The following is a 17,539-nucleotide window of genomic DNA, read 5'->3' as shown; positions in this document are numbered from 1 at the left end:
ATGAGCGCTACGTGTGGATTAAAGGAGAAAATAAATGGATCCTGTACTCAACTTTGCCGAAGGACAAATGTGACACATATAATTTATGTGGTGCTTATGGTAATTGTATCATGGGTGAGTCACCTGTCTGTCAATCTGTAGAAGGATTCAAGCCTGTATCACTAGAAACAGGGGACTCGGAAGAGTGGTCTAGGGGATGTGTACGAAGTACGCAATTGAGCTGCCAGGATAAAGATAAAATTGCCAGCTACCACTTATTCTTGGTTGAACGAAAGTATGAATCTTAAACAATGCAAAGTCAAATGTTTGAACAAGAAAAGGTCAAACTTCAAAGGTAATATTACGCAAGTCATTTTACCAAGGTTCTTTGATATAACTTCTATAAACGTATAGAGTAGCTAATAAGATAGTTGAACAAGAAAAGCTATGATGTATAGCCATTTAAATTTTTATTTTTTTTGGGAGTCAAACTGTCACTAGACCAGTTTTTTGAAAGAATTACGCAATTCAAACTGTATCACTAGACCAGGATTTTGTGCAAAATTGAATCACTTGTAGTACTTGCAGCAAGTGTGTTTATTTGATTACAATTTTGCACTTCGAGGCTACATTTCACTCTATCCTCGAGGGCTAAGTAATTTTCAATACGATAACTAGGACTAAGTGAAGAACTTAAAACATGCATTTTCAAGGCTAAGTCAGTATGCTCTACTCTACTTCGAAATATTCATAGTTGCAAAGAAAATAAACTCAATAGTACAATTAACTAATTGTATGAGAAGTAAAACATTGGAAGAAAACTTACTTTCATTAACGTAATGAGGCATATACAATAGAGTCTAATTCCAATCTAAAAGATAAATTTAAAGCATAACAAGCAAATATGAGTGTTGGTAAATCTCTTGATAAATTAATGTCCTTGTGGTTGTTCAAAGTATTGCTGACTAAAGAGGCTTACTCGAGCAAGTAAATACATACAGGCTCAAGCAGCTCATTAAAGCCCACTAATTGACCACCCTAATGCTCACTTAAGTAAGAATTGTAGAAACGAAATCTGAATCTTGTTATGATTAGAATTCTAACCCTACATGTAACACCCACTTATGCACAATTTTTAGTGAGGTTAGAAAGGAACAAACTCAAAGCTTTTAGAGAGAAACCCCATCTTTTCATCTCGTGAGCTTTCATGAGAAAATCCCTCTAGTTCTATAAAAAGCTTGCGATCCAAATTGCCCCTAAAACTTAAAAAAAAAAAAATTAATAATAAAATAAAACTAAGATTGACTTCCCACTGCTTGCATAAGAACTCTTTAAGAATTTCAACAAAACAATTAAATGCTTTGGAAATTAGATGCATATATTCCACTGCAGCCACGTGATAGAACCTAGTTATTAGTTGCACCATGACGGCTTTTATGAACCATTTTAGGATTAGAATAGACCAACCATCTTCATGATCAAGTAGGGGAGCACTTGTTATAATTTGATTTGAGAAACAGGACCACCATCTTTGTGATCAAGTTGGGGAGGACTTGTTACAATTTGATTTGAGAAATAGGACCACACAAGTTGGACTAATTGGGACTATCTTCTTGATCAAACAAGGGAGGACTTGATATCATTTGATTTCAGCAACATTTAGTTTTTCTAGTGTATCTACTGCTACTAATTACTTCAATGCCTCAAATAACCTTGGAGAGGGTGGTTTTGGACCTGTTTACAAAGTAAGTTTCAATAACTAACCACATTTATCTTAGAAGAGAAATTCTGAAGTAATATATAATATTCCACAATCTAACCTTTAACACAAATGTTGAAGTCCTAATACTTGCATGAAACTGATGCTAGGAGGTATTAGGTATACATGGGCGGGACCTAATTATATTGTAAGCCTAATACCTCCAACACTAGGATCCAACCTATAATAATTGTTTGATGTGGATTCTTCCCAAGGTTTAATCAAAAACTAAGTTCAAAAAATTATTTTCAGGGATCCTTGCTGAATGGACAATTAGTAGCAGTAAAAAGACTTTCGAGAAAATCTGGACAAGGTTGGGAAGAGCTAAAAAATGAGGCAATGCTTATAGCCAAACTCCAACACAAGAATCTTGTGAAACTGCTTGGCTGCTGCATTGAAAGAGATGAAAAGATTTTGATCTATGAATATTTGCCCAATAAAAGCTTAGATTATTTCCTTTTTGGTGTGTAGTTTTACGCAATCTTAATTACTTTCAAAGTTATTTGCTTACATTATGCTTGTTCATAGTTCAAAATATGGTTGTAACCAAGGTATCACACACATAATGCCTGCCAATTCTTTCCCATCTTATATCTGACTATTTGTATGTGGTATTGAGACAGATCCAATTAGACACGAGATAAAAGATTGGGCAACCCGAGCTCACATCATTGAAGGGATTGTTCAGGGGCTTCTTTACCTCCATCAGTATTCCAGGTTACAAATCATCCATAGAGATTTGAAGCCCAGCAACATCTTGCTGGATAAAGACATGAATCCTAAAATATCAAATTTTGGATTGGCAAGAATTTTTTGTGAGAATGGGTCACAAGCAACCAACCAAATAGTGGGGACTTAGTAAGTATAATCTATAAGTATGTATGCTCTATAGCAAATATCAATAATAAATACAAAGTGTTCAAAATGAACCTACTAACTAGTTTGTTTAACAATGAAATACAATGGCTATGTGTCCCCAGAATATGCCATGGAAGGTCTCTTCTCAATTAAATCTGATGTCTTTAGTTTTGGAGTATTATTGTTAGAGATCTTGAGTGACAAGAAGAATACTGGTTTGTATTAGAGTGAGTCTATCAATCTTACTGGATATGTGAGTAATGAACCCTTTTACTTTTAAGTTAACAAAAGCTTAGAAAATGTGCTTGCGTTTGACCATTTGAGTCCGTGTTTGTGAATTATACCATCTCTTGACCTTTAAAATGATTATATTCTGAGTTAGTAATGTTGATTTAAAAGTTATATACCAGTGTCAAATTAAGTTTCCTCTAAACTTATGTAGCTACTTTTCAATATTTTACCCAAGATCCTTTCTAATGCTCCTTTAATTCAATTTGCAATTCTTCTTATTTGTGATGTATACTATGCTAAAAGCATCATGAATGGCACATACTTATAATTTTGGTGCTACATTTTCTTCAGGCGTGGGATTTGTGGAAAAGCAATAGGTCGTTGGAGTTGATGGATCCAATCCTTGGAGATACTCCTCCTAGTCCTGCGAATTTCCTTTTGAGTTACATAAACATAGCACTCCTTTGCGTCCAAGAAAATGCAATTGATAGGCCTACCATATCAAATGTGATCTCGATGTTCAACAAGGAACCTACACTTCTACTTTCACCAAAAAAACCTGCATTTTCATTTGGCAGAGGTATGGAGGATTTGGGTTCATCTAAGAGAAAGCCAGAAATTTGTTCTCTAAATGACATGACAGTCTCAATTTTGGAAGCTCGGTGACAATTTAGACTTTGTTGATCATACCTCAATTGTTAATCTTATTACCTAAGCAAGTTTTAAATAAAAAATAATATTATTGAACTTGAGAAACTAAAATTTACCATCAGTCATTGGCTCATTGCCATGTTGATGTTTGTCAAGTCCTACATTAAAAGCTTCTTCTTCTTATTTCTCCTGCTTTCATTATATACCTCTTTTTCATTCTTCTTCTTCTGTTTTTAGCATAACTGCATAATGATATTCATGGACTAATATCAAGGAGGGACTTAAAGCCACTTCTGAAAGCCTACACTCAAAAAAAGGCCAAGGCCCAAGTAGATGTCCTTTTTTGGAATAAATATAATAGTAATAATAATTTAGCCTGAAAAACTTGGAAATCATGATTAAGGTTTAAATAGTTATATTGACTATTGTAACAAATAATGTTATCCTTTTTTAAAGAGAATAAATTTAACCAAGTAGTTCATTGGTCAATGCAACTATGCGGTTGAATCTGATTAAGAAACTAAGTTATAGTAGCATTTATGAAATTGTATCTAAATTTTTCCCAAAAGAGATATATTTAGAAGGAATTTAAACTATTAGTTCTACTCCACACCTTGGAAGAGAAGAACAAACAGAAGTTGTTACCATCCACCTTGAGTGGTTTTGTTACTGAAAAATATATCCAAGTACTTAATTGAAACAGGTAATCATCCATAAATAGGCCTTGAAAGCAAGAAGGAAGACAGAATTAGCTTTAATTAGTTTGGCTACAATTGCTACTGCTTACAACTTTTTAACACATGATTAGTACGATTAGAGTGAGACTGCAAAAGGCTTTGCTCCTGAAAACAAATATCAAGTTCTTTATTGAGCACTAATAGAAAAGGCTAGAGAAAAATAAACAAATTTAAATGTTACTTTTAGATTTATGAAAACCAAATCTGAATGGATGTTATTAGAGACAAACAGATAAGATTGATGATAGTTTGTAAGGGAAAACCAACTTTTTTATAATTAAAAAAAAGATCTATCATAGCAATAAATAAATAAATAATTCATATTTTTTAAACTGATCACAAAAAAATTTCATGTTAATGTTCAGAACCTGAATCTCAGTGTGTTGGAATGTGATTGTGAAAGTGGCTGGTTCAAGGTAGCTAGGATAGGCAAAAAAAAGACTCTGTGCCCGTGGCCATGTCTGAGGTTGGGCCATCAACTTTTAATGTGGGTTGCTCGGTTCGACTACTTTGGGCTTGTGGGATTCGTACCAGCACAATCATTTTCTGCCCAAAAGGTTTTTTCCTCTCCGAGATCAAAGATTATAAATTAATCACATTGCACCTGGTAAGAAAACCCACATTTTATTTTGATGGTCTTTTTCTCTTTTTTTCTAGAATAAGATTTTATGGTCTTTTTTTTTTATATATGTGGGATTGTAAGTCTGAGCCAATGAGGTACCAAATGAAGATGATTAAAATTAGAGAATGTGTCTGCCGTTTATTCTAAAAAAAAAAAATTAAAAAAAATTAAAAAAAAATTAGAGAATGTGATTTTCGTTTGGTACAAGGTATCATAATTTTTTGTTTTGTTTTGTTTTTTTTCTTTAAAATGTATTCTTACTGGATTAGGAGTCCACATTAGTGAAATATACAATACAATCCTATAAGCCTTTTTTTTTCCCTCTCTTTTAAGTAAAGATTAATTATCAACACAAGTTGACACTATGTAATAATTATTCAATAAGTGATGAGTTTATAGTTCAACTGTGGAAAAATGTAGTTTGTATGAATTTATTTCTATGCCCCAATTATATAGTATATAAGAAATAATTGGACACATTATGAAATTGACACTATAATTATTAATTTATTTTAACTTATTTATATCTCTTTATTTTTATATATAAAAAATGTAATTAATTAAATTGGCTAAAACAAAATATTAAAAAGAAAAGAAAAAAAAAGTCTCAAATGAATTGTCGAGAACGTTAAAACGTTGGTAGTTTGCCCATTTAGATTTTGGATAAGACCAAAAAATAATAATAATAAATTAAAGACTTAGAGTTTATTGTAATAGGATAGAAGCAACAGGTAGACAAAAGAAAAAGGCAAAAAAAAAAGAAAAAGTTGTGGCTGAAGTCTACTAACGTGAAAAGGGGGGCTAAATTCTCCTAAGCAATAAAGCTCTCTCGTCTCTTTCATTTTCTCTTCAGGTTGGAGATATTGATTTTTGGTAGGCCTAGGATAAAACACCTAGTCGCACCAATTTTCCATCATCTCCACTTCCTACTAGACACTTACAAAAATAATTTTTTCTTCGTTATTCTCTCATATTATTTTCAGTCACCCCTTATGCTCTTGTTAGGTTCTGAGACTTTTATGAACTAAATGTATTAGAACTTTATTATGTATTATATTGGCAAACTATGAACAAAACATAGAATTTAGGTTTAAGCTTGTTCAAAGTGTGTTTATTTGTAAAGTTGGAATTGAGTAATTGCAAAATTTATTGATTTGAATCCGCAAGGCTCAATCGATCGAAAATTAGACTCGATCGATCGAATTTCGTGCAGATTATTTTTTCTGCAGAATTTTCAACTCAATCCAAGCCCAATTTGACATGTAGGGTTTTATGTTTTACTCAAAGCATAAAAGGAAAAACTCTAGCAACATTTTAGAAGTCTTTAATGTGTTGTGTGTTGAATCTCTTGTGAGATCTAAAAATGTTTACCTTCATATATATTTAGGGTTATCAAGATCAAAATTATGTCAAGAATTTCGTGATTGATTCAGTTACTGCATAAAGAATTTAAAAGAAGATCTGAAACCTTTGAGTAGAGTCTCAAAGTCACAAGTGGGAGTACTTGTGGTTGCAGTGGATCAAGGAAAAAAGTAGTTCGTGGACTCGGAGTTGTCACGTGATCATAGTAGTAAGTTTTCTACTTGAGGTAGTAATAGGATGCTAGTGCTCTAAGTCTTATTGTACAAATTTCAATTCTTTCATAGTGGATCAGTTTTACCTTGAGGATAGCTAAGTTAAATCCTCCTCAAGTTTTTTACCGATTTGGTTTTCCTGAATTATCATATCGTGTGTTCTTTATATTTTTGCATTACTTACATGACATGTTTTGAATGTGTTATTCTAGATCTAAATAATTTATTTAAGTAATCACTTGGCTAAATAACTAGATTAAACAATTTGTGTTTTAAAGGGTCTAAAAACGTACATCTCTATTTATAGTTTCCGTGTTTACTAGTGTTTCATTGCATTAGAAAAAATGAGTCAAAAGAAATTATCTTTAATCAACATAAAAAGTATGGCTTATTGTTATAGATTGTATTCCACTAATTTTTTTTAGAAAACAACTCTATTTCATATTAAGCTAAATAAATGAAATTAAAAGGTTGTTTTTAAACTCATTTAAGGTTACTACCAAATATAGAAAAATGAAATAATTTTATAAAAAACAGTTTTTAAAAAATAATTTGTTTTTTTAGAAAACATCTTTACCGAAACAAACAAAATGTTAAATCTTTCCAACCAAACGAATACTAAAAGAGGTCCCCACGTTTAACATAAATCAGTTTTGAATTCGGGCTAAAGGTGTCGGAAAAGTAGAAAGTTCTGTTTGAATGAGAAGTCATTCACGAATATTGTAACATCATCACAATTCACAATCACATATGACTAGAATTTACAAAACCATCAAGTCCTCCAAGTCTTTGTTTAAGCCCTTCATCACGTAAATCTTTTGTTTTGATTTGCAGCTGCTAACTGCTAGTATTTTTGTTGTTCTCTGCTATTAGCGGCAGTTAACTACTTTTATAGTTCGGACTGAATAAGGTTCTTTCATTCAACCCAAAAAAGAAAAAAAAATGAGGGGGTTGTTAATGGAGACACTTGCTCTTCCCTCATTCTTTTACTGTCTCATTGCTTTCTCATCAACCTTGTTGCAATTTTGCATTGCAGCTGACACCATAAGTCCAGGGCAATCAATTAGCGGTATCCAGACTCTAGTTTCCTCAGACCAAGTTTTTGAGCTAGGCTTCTTCTCTTCAGGCAACAACAAGAGCTGGTACTTGGGCATATGGTACAAGAAGACCCCACGTGTACTTGTGTGGATAGCGAACCAGAACAGCCCAGTCACAGATCCTTCTGCAATTTTCACCATCAGCGACAGTGGAACACTTGTTCTTCTCAACCAAAGCAACCACACTATCTGGTATTCAAATCCATCCAGGCCAGCACAGATTCCAGTTGCTCAACTTTTAAGTTCTGGTAACCTTGTTCTTATAGACAAAGTAACTTCAACCTCTGAAAGCTATCTGTGGAAGAGCTATGATTACCCGATAAACACGTGGTTACCAGGCATGATCATAGGAAAGGACATGAGCAATGGTCTAAACCGATTTTTGACATCTTGCAAAGACTCAGATATTGCATCTCCAGGAGACTCTACATACAAATTTGATTACAAGGGGTTGCCTCAAATATTTATAAAAAGGGGAACGATGAAAAAATTTCGCACTGGACCTTGGAATGGAGTTCGATTCAGCGGTCTTCCTATGCCTATAAATCAATTTTTCTTTCCCATATTAGCATCCCAAAATGACATGGTGGGATATATGTATGAACCTAAAAACAAGTTGGTTTCTACAAGGATAACACTGAGCGAGTCAGGCATCCTCCAACGCTTTGTATTGATGGAGGGAAGCACTGAATGGACTACCATGGATGCAGTACCGAATGACATGTGTGACAATTATGGGCAGTGTGGCCCTAATAGTGTTTGCAGAAGTTACAAAGAATCAACTTGCAAGTGTTTGGAAGGTTTCATCCCCAAATCACCAGAAGAATGGAAACTGCTCAATTCTTCAAGCGGATGTGTAAGGAGAACCCCACTGGAATGCCAGAGGAAAGATGATTTCATGAAACTTGGGGGGGGTGAAGTTGCCTGACTTGCTAGAGTTTTGGTTAAACAAGAGTATGAGCACCAAGGAATGCGAGGCAAAGTGCTTGAAGAACTGTTCATGTACAGCATATGCAAATTCAGATATTAATGGGGGAGGCAACGGCTGTTTGATCTGGTTTGGGAATTTGATTGATATTAGAGGGTACAACCAAGAAAATCCCGGGCAAGATCTCTATATACGACTGGCTGCTTCAGAACTAAGTAAGTGCACTTTCTGCTCTCTAATACTCACTTCTAACATATTAGCATATGCAGTCTTCATCTACAAAGACCTTGGCCAACATGGTGCAGAGGGTCTTATAATCTATAGCAGGATAGAGTTCGGTATAAGTTCTCAAACCATAGTTTTATTTATGCTTGTATTAGCATTCTTAACAGACTTATAATAAATCCTCACCAGTGGAAGCAAAGATCTAATACTATTACCCTAATGAACAAGGATTCAAGCAAAATGAACAAATATCTTAATTGTTGTCTGTTCTAGGATCAATCCGGGAATCAAACATGAAGGAAAGTCTGGAGGTCGTCCTGATGGTATCAGTCATTTGTGGAGTGCTTACTTTGGGGTTTGTTTTCTGGTGTATAACTTGGAAGATAACAAGTAGAAGATGTAAGTATAGTTATCCATTTTATTAAAAAAAAAAAAAAAAAAAAAAAAGTATAAACTTCCATGCTTGGCAATAATAAATGATGCAAAAAGCTAGATCAATTGAAGTGATCATGATAAAGCTTGGTCAGACTAAAATCAAAAGCTGTTCCTGATAAGGTAATATATGCTTTCAGTAGGTCTTCCAAGAAAGAAAGATGATGTAGAGGTGCCTTTATTTGATTTTACAACGGTTGCCACTGCAACAAACAAATTCTCTCAAGAAAATGTGATTGGGGCTGGTGGATTTGGTCCTGTTTATAAGGTAAAAAGGATTCTGAATTTGTTATACAGGTCACAAATTGTATGGTGATATTATGCAAATTCAAAAAGGAAAGATGCACCTTTATGTGATGATTTGCAGGGACATCTATGTAACGGACAAAATATTGCTGTGAAGAGGCTGTCAAAGGATTCAAGACAAGGTCTCAAAGAGTTCAAGAATGAAGTTGCTCTCATTGCCAAACTTCAACATAGGAATCTTGTCATGCTCTTAGGCTACTGCATTCAAGGAGACGAAAAGATGTTAATCTATGAATACATGCCCAACAAAAGCTTGAATTATTTCATTTTTGGTACAATTCTAATGAGCTTTTATGTGTTATTATTGCTTTCCTTCTTTTATAGGTTGTGTACCTGAGTGTATTACCTATCATGTCTTTGAATAGAGTCCTCCAAATGATTTTCAAAACAAGTTCACAAAAGAACTGAAAATAATCACTGATCAAGGTAATAAGGGGAAAATTTATATGCAGAACAAAATGGGAGTGCACTGCTGACATGGCCAAAGCGTCTTGACATTGTTTTGGGGATTGTGCGAGGACTTCTCTATCTGCACCAGGATTCTCGACTTCAAGTTATCCACAGGGATCTGAAAGCAAGTAATATTTTATTAGATATCAATTTAAACCCAAAAATATCAGATTTTGGCTTAGCAAGAACTTTTGGAGGAGATGAATCTGAAATGAAAACAGAAAGAGTTGTTGGAACACAGTAAGTATTATAAAATGGAACTATATTTTTGCCTGTCAAACAGTAGCAACATTTCATCAATGTGCTCTAAGTCTCTGACCCAAATGACCTTCCTTCCCTCATAAACATGGTATGAAGGGTGATATCATGGGTTAAAGTTATAGATGTACTGGTTCATGTAACCTACCAATAATGACAACAACAACAATAAGAATATTAAAACTAATATTTTATAGTTTCATGCAGTGGCTACATATCTCCTGAGTATGTAGTTGACGGAACATTTTCAGTGAAATCTGATGTCTTTAGCTTGGGTGTGCTTATGTTAGAGATAGTGAGTGGCATGAAAAATCGAAACTTTTTTCATGCCGATCACCATCATAACCTACTAGGACATGTAAGTTCAAAATTCTGTGTATGTGTGTGTGTGTGTGTGTGTGTGTTCCCCCCTTTGGAAAATTATGTAAGCATCTATAATTTAATTGTTTTTTTAGGCATGGTTGCTGTGGAAGGAGGGCAGGGCCTTGGAACTATTGTATACATGTTTGGAGGATTCACATTTAAGATCTCAAGTACTAAGATGTATTCATGTTGGTTTACTATGTGTTCAAAAGTTCCCTGAAGACAGGCCGATGATGTCTTGTGTGCTTTCTATGTTAACAAATGAGGAAGCAATTCTGCCTCAGCCTAAACAGCCTGGTTTTTTCATAGAAAGAAGTTCCGGCAATGCAGGTGCATTATCAAGAAATGAAGAATCCAGCACAGAAAATGCAGTAACTATAACTTTGCCAGAAGCTAGATAGGGAATTCATAAATAACTTGCAAGAGATGTTATATGTGAAAGTTTTGAAGTATTTAGGTGTGTATTTGGGACTAGATTCTTTGGCATCTTTTTGTTTTCAGATTTAAATTCTATCATTTGGGGGTTCATATTTGCTACTTGCTTGGGTGTGTAAAACTAGTGAACTTTTCTTTATTTTCTTTAATTGAATGGATGGACTATTATCTAAAATCTAAATAATTAAAACGTTTACTTATGGGCTTCTCTGGCATTTTCTTGATATATAAACCATGGATCCTATTTAAAGTGCACAGAGATTTTGAATCACAAAAGCAGTAAGTGCAGAACCAGAAGAAGCAGAAAACAAAGATAAAAATGAAGGGAGGATTAACTGTAGAAGAATAATTCTATTCACATGAGCATGTGATCTGCACACTATTGGTATATAAACACATTTTAATAAAACACATGGGAGTACAAGCCATAACTAATTGTTAGTTCCAAGCAACTAATTTAACTCAGCAGCTGCTACAATCTTGACTGTGTTGTGAGTGTCAACTGGCTGAGTGGTGCAAGTGTCATCAGTAATATTAACATCTCCCCTCAAACTAATGAGCATATAAGTAAGCATTAGTTTGTTCTTTAATTGAATAAAACGCAGAGAAGATAAGCCCTTGGTAAGTATATCAGACATGATCAGTACTAGAATGTTATTAACTTTTCATATTTCTTGTATGACACTTTTAAATTGGTTCGAATTTTCATACATGTTCCACCCCTGGACATGATTTATGGCAATGGCAAGTGCCGATACATTGTCACGCCAAATCCGATGAATATGATGAATGAAACACCCAAAGCCCTATAAAATTGTACAAAGCCGACATAACTAAAGTAGAAGTGGAAGCAATGATTGGTATTCAACTTCAGTGGAGGAGTAAGATAGTGTGAGTTTTTTTCTTGGCAGAGCAAGTAATGCGATTAATGCCAAGACAAGACAAAAAATCTAAGCTGATGTAGAGTGTCTTTAGAGTTTAGAGGGTATCAACAGCCCGATCTGAAAGAGACAAAGGACTGCGCTAAAAGAGAATACCCATGAAGCTTTTCAATGTAGCCACTTCAAATATCTTGCTTCTTCGTCGCGACAAAACGAGCATGACCCAGTCCTCCAAACCGGCCGAAGAACCAGAACCACCACCTTGGCTGAAACCTCAACCAAATTCACCAAGATCGCCCAACCCAAGACCCACGGAAATTGAACCTTTATGGTTGTCAAACGCTGAATGCACCACAACCAAAGACCCAACCGAAGAGGTAACATAGAGAATCCAAGACGCTGCTCGGAAAAGAGGGAGAGAGTTGAGAGAGATTCTCATGGGAGTGAGAAGTGAGAATGGGACGAGACCAAACGAGGGGAAAGGAAAAGAAGAGGACCCACGAATTCAGGCGAAAATGGGTAATTACCCATAAAACCCGAACTATTTAGTTAGTAGGGTCAGTTTGGAAACATATTGGCAAACTAGCAACTCGAGCCTCAGAGGCTCGATTTTGGCCCCCTAAATCGAGCCTCTGAGGCTCGGTTTACGTGCTTTGGCATCGCATTGATGTGGCAGGAGTCTACGTGGAACTCGAGTTTTTAAGACTCGAGTTCCACGTAGGTGCCACCTCCTAAACTCGAGTCTCTGAAACTCGGTTTACGTAAAAGGTTAAACCGAGTCTCAAAGACTCGAGTTTTAAGCAAAAACACGCGCGCATTGAACTCGAGTCTTTGAGACTCGATTTTAACTTTGAAACCGAGTCTTAGAGACTCGAGTTTCAAAGCATTATTCCCCTGCTCTCTGGTCATATCAAGTGTCTTTGTTGTGCTCTGTGCTAGTCTATTAGTTGAATACGTGCTCTGTGCTAGTCTATTAGCTGAATACGTGCTCTGTGCTAGTCTATTAAAGCTTGTGCTGCCATGTGAATATAATTTGTCTGTTGCTTGTGCTAGTCTATTAGTCTATTTTGGTGCTTTTGCTAGTCAACAATCTTTGTTGCTTCGTACACTGTTAATTGAGTACGTTGCTGAAGGACATGTGAATATAATTTGTCTGTTTTGAGACATATTCAAAAAATATGTTAAACTAGCACAAGCACCAAAAACTTCTCTCAGACTATGTTGAACCAATTTTGTCTGTTTAGGAACGTACTCAATGAATATTAGACTAACAATAAAAAACTCTCACACTACTCTCAGATGTAGAGAATATTTTGACTAAACACAAATCTCTCACATGAAGAACAACTTGCCTCAACAACTCTCACCTTCAGCAACTTCAATCACAAAACCTCTCTTAAGAACTCTCATAGAGACTCAAACTCTCATACATATTTAGCAGCAAAACATTGCTCCTCTCACTCTCATACAATCTCAGCAGTACATTTGCACATCATTATGTCAAGTAAGGGTCTCCTCACTCTCTAATTAGTTGTTTAGTGTATATAGCTGCTTTAAAAAGTGTTGCTTGCATTGTTTAGTGTATATGCCATTTCCTAATAAAATATTTGTTTGTATTAGCCAAATATATTTGTTTCCTGATAAGATATTTGTTTGTATTAAAATATGTATATTTGTTTCCTTATAAAAAATACGTATATATATTTATATTTATATTTATACAACTATATAATTAAATATTTATATATACATATTTTTATTTATATATTTATAAAACTATATAATTAAATAATTAAATATTTATATAAATATATTTATATTTTTATATTTATACAACTATATATATAAATACTTATATAAATATATTTATATAAATATATAAATATTTAATTATATAGTTGTATAAATAGGCTAAATATATAAATATATTTATATTTATATATTAAATTAGATGATATGTCTAATTTGATTGATCATGATTATATTCACATTAGTGTTTTTTTTTTTTCTTTTTTTGTCTGATGAACCCTGCTCTATGTTATTTCATCAATAGTAGTGTAATAGGGTATGGCATTAATTTAAAATGACTTGAATGATGTTGTTACATAATTGCACTCATTCATTTGCACATCCTCATGACTTTTGTTGTTTGGTTTGATATTTTTATTTATATTTTTGTTAGAGCTGAGTTTCAATTTTGTAATGGGGGTGAGTTTTGTCTTCAGTTTTTTTATTTGTTTGAGTATGAAATTATAATGATTGAGTGTGTTTGTATGTGATGTGGGGTGAGTATATGCAATTGTTACACTTTTAGAAGTTGTGATTCTTGTACTTTGAGTAGATAGAAAAGGTTTTGTAATTGATGTGAAATGAAAGAGATCAAATATGTCACTAACATAAATTTAGTTGGCTCTCTAATAGGTGCACAATCTTTGAAGAATATTGACATAAATGTATACTTCGGTGGACCCCTTTACAATCCTGAAGGGATTGACGGATTCCCATTTAGAGGGGAGGGTATCGAATGCTACTACATGATGTTACGTCGTAAGTTGAAGACGTTGACTGATTTGAAGAGGAAAATAATGGACGAATTGAAATTGAACCCTGCTTGGTATGACATCAAGATTATTTATCGTTGCCCACAAGAAGTTCTTCATGAACGGATAAATTATGGGTATATGGCGATTAAAGAAGATAAACATGTAAAGATGATGTTTAATAGGATCCAGAAAATGCCCCAAGTAAATGCTGCTGAGTTGTATGTAAGTTTGGAGGCGAGTGTAGACAACAGTACTGAGGTGGTGCAAGAAACATCTACGGCTTTACAATTTACAACCCTAGATGATGGATGCACTACAATGGGAGGGTATGCAATGGGAGGTTATACGCTGTCATCTCAAGATTATGTTGCGAATACTGGTGGAACCCTCTACTCTCAAGAGACACATTTAGAGGAGGAAGACGAAGACGAAGACGAAGATCATGCTGCGAATGATGGTGAAAATAATGATGATATGGATCAGTACGAAGAGAGGATTGAGCGAGGTGACTTTGAGAACGATGTGGATGAGCATAAAGTCGTTCCTAATTTTGAAGAGGAAAATATGGAGTACCATGATGAAGGTGATGCAGATGATGATGATATTGGTGTCCAGCATGATACAGATACGACCACTGGCTACAGACCTCCTGCGGACTCATTCTACGCAAATACTTGGGAAAATATGGTTGATCCTTCACGTCTTCAGATACCATATCTTTGTACTTGGCAAGATGGGATGCATTTTTGTAAAGGGTTGACTTTTGCAAATAAAGCTGCGGTGAAGCGTGCATTGATAATATACGCAGCAAAGGATAATAGAAATTTCTCCATCCGAAGGTCGAGCACAACTGAATTGTGCGCCGCATGCATTGACGACAATTGCAAGTGGTACGTTGGGGCATACATGAAGCCTAAATTCAATGGTCTGTGGATGGTCACGTCTTATGTGGGTCCACACAATTGTATACCCTTTGGGCTGCGAAGAGATGGTAGAATTTTGGATTCTAATTTTGTTGCATCAGAAATTGTGGGAAGATTGCGAAAAAAGCACACTGCTATTGTTGATGAGCTTTGGGAGATCATCCGTACTAAGTATGATCATGAGCTTTCTTACTATAAAGTATGCGAAAAAAGCACACTGCTACTGTTGATGAGCTTTGGGAGATCATCCGTACTAAGTATGATCATGAGCTTTCTTACTATAAAGTATGGGACGCAAAACAAAAGGCAATTGCTAAGATTTTTGGGGATTGGGAGGAGTCTTACCAAAGGTTGCGAAAGTTGTTGTTGGCATACTTGGATCAGGATTCGGGTACCCAGTATAGCTATCACACCATACCTAAGCCATTAGAAGGTACTACGTTACTGCGCTATGTATATTGGGCATTCGCTCCATGCATTGCTGCATTCCAGTATTGCAGGCCAGTGATCAGTATTGATGGAACTCATTTATATGGTAAATACAAAGGGGTATTGATGATTGCAATGGCAACCGATGCTAATCAAAAGGTTTTGCCTATCGCCTTTGCTGCTGTGGACAAGGAGTCAGGGGCTAGTTGGGGGTGGTTTTTAGAGTGTCTCAGGACTTCGATAGAGCGTGTTATTAAAAACAAGGACATTTGCATTATTTCTGACCGACATAAAGGTATCAAATGCGCCATTCGAGAGTGGCCTAGAGGGCAAGACGGAAGAGAACGGGTATATCATCGATATTGCCTTCGACATGTTGCTAGCAACTTCAACACACATTTTAATAACCCGACTCTAAAGGCATTGGCCTTGAAAGCTGGATATGCGACTCATGATGCTAAATTTGTGTCCATAATGCAAACCATTAAGGAGGCCGAGATTAATTTACTGAGGGGTGTAGACCCTACTGATCGCCGGATTATACGTTATATGCCATACACATATCTAATGAGTGAGGATGTAGACAAATGGACCCAGTCACATGATGGTGGAAGACGTTACGGGGCAATGACAACCGATATCTCTGAGTGCTTTAATGGGGTTCTTAAAGGTGCCTGCGGTTTGCCCATTGTTGCAATGGTTGAGTTCACTTATTTTAAACTTGTTGCATATTTCCACGATCGACATAAACAAATTACTTCTGATCTCTCTCGAGGTAAGGTGTGGAGTGATTATGCAATGGAGATCTATAACAAAAATGAGCAGAAAATTGCAGGACACACTCTGAGGAATTATAATCATGCAGAGGGTATATATCAAGTGGTTACCCCGTATAACGACCATAGAGCTGGAGGGGGAAATCACAGTCATGATGTGTGCATATTTGATAGAACCTGTGGTTGTGGAAAGTGGCAAAACTTGAAGATCCCTTGTTCACATGCAATTAAAGTTCTTAAAGGTCTGCATCTCGATACGCTCAGCTATATTGATCCATGTTACAGTCTGAACAACGCCATTCTCACATATTCACATAATTTTGTGGTGCCAAAGTCAGAGTCATTATGGACAGACGTTTGCGGACCACGGTGGGTGCCTGACCCACGATTGTTGCGGGCCAAAGGTCATCCTACGATGTCAAGAATAAGGAATGAAATGGATGGGGTACGGCGAGAACGGGGAAGCCGGAAGGAAGATCCGGAGTTGAGGGAGATTCAACCGAGGCAACGATGTAGAGTGTGTCATCAAGAGGGGCATAACGGTAGATGTTGTCCCAATTCCCATGGGGCTTCGACAAGTGGTAGTGCTATGAACTAGGCAAGTGCCGTCACTGTTTTTATATAATATACTCAGAATGTCATTTGGTTTTTGTTCTTTGCATTTGGAAACTAATAACCGTATTTCATGTTTGTCAGGCAAGCGGAGACTTGATTTTCGTAAGTGACATTGTACGTGGGACTTGTCGTTATCTTCTGTATGGACAAGCTAGGTGATTATGTAGAGTATGTTGTATTAGTATGGACAAGTGTTAGGTGACTATGTATAATATGTTATATCCGCTAGGCGAATATGTAGACTGTTGTATTAACTTAGTTGTTATTTTGTTTATTGTTGTAAATTACGAATAATTGAACTCTTTGCTATCCATTTTACTCGTTACATTAGTTGCGTGATGCAGCTTTTTCCTATAATACGAACAATGATATTACTTTGGCAAGTTCAACCACAAGGCCCTTCTAGTATTGAACTGCCATTGTGTGCTAAGACTTTTGTCCAACAATAATTTTATTGAATAGTTACT

At 35.5% G+C, this 17,539-nt stretch overlaps 3 protein-coding genes and 1 long non-coding RNA gene across 4 annotated transcripts; 3 read left to right on the top strand and 1 right to left on the bottom strand.

The window, feature by feature from the left end:
- Positions 1-7,331: 7,331 nt before the first annotated feature.
- On the top strand, positions 7,332-8,439 carry LOC115957672 (S-locus-specific glycoprotein S13-like). Its single transcript, XM_031075977.1, has one exon. The coding sequence runs from the start codon at positions 7,354-7,356 to the stop codon at positions 8,434-8,436; it is 1,083 nt and encodes a 360-aa protein (XP_030931837.1). The 5' UTR covers positions 7,332-7,353; the 3' UTR covers positions 8,437-8,439.
- Positions 8,439-10,966, top strand: LOC115957671 (G-type lectin S-receptor-like serine/threonine-protein kinase SD1-1). The gene is made up of 7 exons (XM_031075976.1): positions 8,439-8,651; positions 8,935-9,060; positions 9,234-9,361; positions 9,461-9,671; positions 9,852-10,089; positions 10,315-10,465; positions 10,563-10,966. The coding sequence occupies exons 1-7, from the start codon at positions 8,465-8,467 to the stop codon at positions 10,869-10,871; spliced, it is 1,350 nt and encodes a 449-aa protein (XP_030931836.1). The 5' UTR covers positions 8,439-8,464; the 3' UTR covers positions 10,872-10,966.
- LOC115957676 lies at positions 9,851-12,217 on the bottom strand. Its single transcript, XR_004084391.1, has 2 exons — positions 11,943-12,217; positions 9,851-9,967 (listed from the first exon to the last, which is right to left on the bottom strand). It is a non-coding gene; the product is annotated as an uncharacterized LOC115957676 (long non-coding RNA).
- Positions 12,218-14,467: 2,250 nt separating this feature from the next.
- On the top strand, positions 14,468-17,055 carry LOC115956507. The gene is made up of 3 exons (XM_031074861.1): positions 14,468-14,669; positions 14,922-15,451; positions 15,637-17,055. Exons 1-3 carry the CDS (start codon positions 14,468-14,470, stop codon positions 17,053-17,055), a joined length of 2,151 nt encoding a protein of 716 aa, XP_030930721.1.
- Positions 17,056-17,539: the final 484 nt, after the last annotated feature.

The sequence above is a fragment of the Quercus lobata genome, chromosome 8, assembly GCF_001633185.2.
Source record: "Quercus lobata isolate SW786 chromosome 8, ValleyOak3.0 Primary Assembly, whole genome shotgun sequence".
NCBI classification, from domain to species: domain Eukaryota; kingdom Viridiplantae; phylum Streptophyta; class Magnoliopsida; order Fagales; family Fagaceae; genus Quercus; species Quercus lobata.
The sequence above is the reverse complement of the archived record's forward strand: the minus strand, read 5'-3'. Positions and strand labels throughout refer to the sequence as shown.

Excerpts from the sequence above, each read along its gene's own strand:
- LOC115957671 (XM_031075976.1), top strand. The coding sequence starts at position 8,465 with ATGAGCACCAAGGAATGCGAGGCAAAGTGCTTGAAGAACTGTTCATGT. Across the intron at positions 8,652-8,934 it reads ACTGGCTGCTTCAGAACTAA|GATCAATCCGGGAATCAAAC; the intron begins GTAAGTGCACTT and ends TGTCTGTTCTAG. Across the intron at positions 10,090-10,314 it reads GAAAGAGTTGTTGGAACACA|TGGCTACATATCTCCTGAGT; the intron begins GTAAGTATTATA and ends AGTTTCATGCAG.
- LOC115957672 (XM_031075977.1), top strand. The coding sequence starts at position 7,354 with ATGAGGGGGTTGTTAATGGAGACACTTGCTCTTCCCTCATTCTTTTAC.
- LOC115956507 (XM_031074861.1), top strand. The coding sequence starts at position 14,468 with ATGGCGATTAAAGAAGATAAACATGTAAAGATGATGTTTAATAGGATC. Across the intron at positions 14,670-14,921 it reads GGGAGGGTATGCAATGGGAG|ATGATGATGATATTGGTGTC; the intron begins GTTATACGCTGT and ends AAGGTGATGCAG. Across the intron at positions 15,452-15,636 it reads ATGAGCTTTCTTACTATAAA|GATTCGGGTACCCAGTATAG; the intron begins GTATGCGAAAAA and ends TACTTGGATCAG.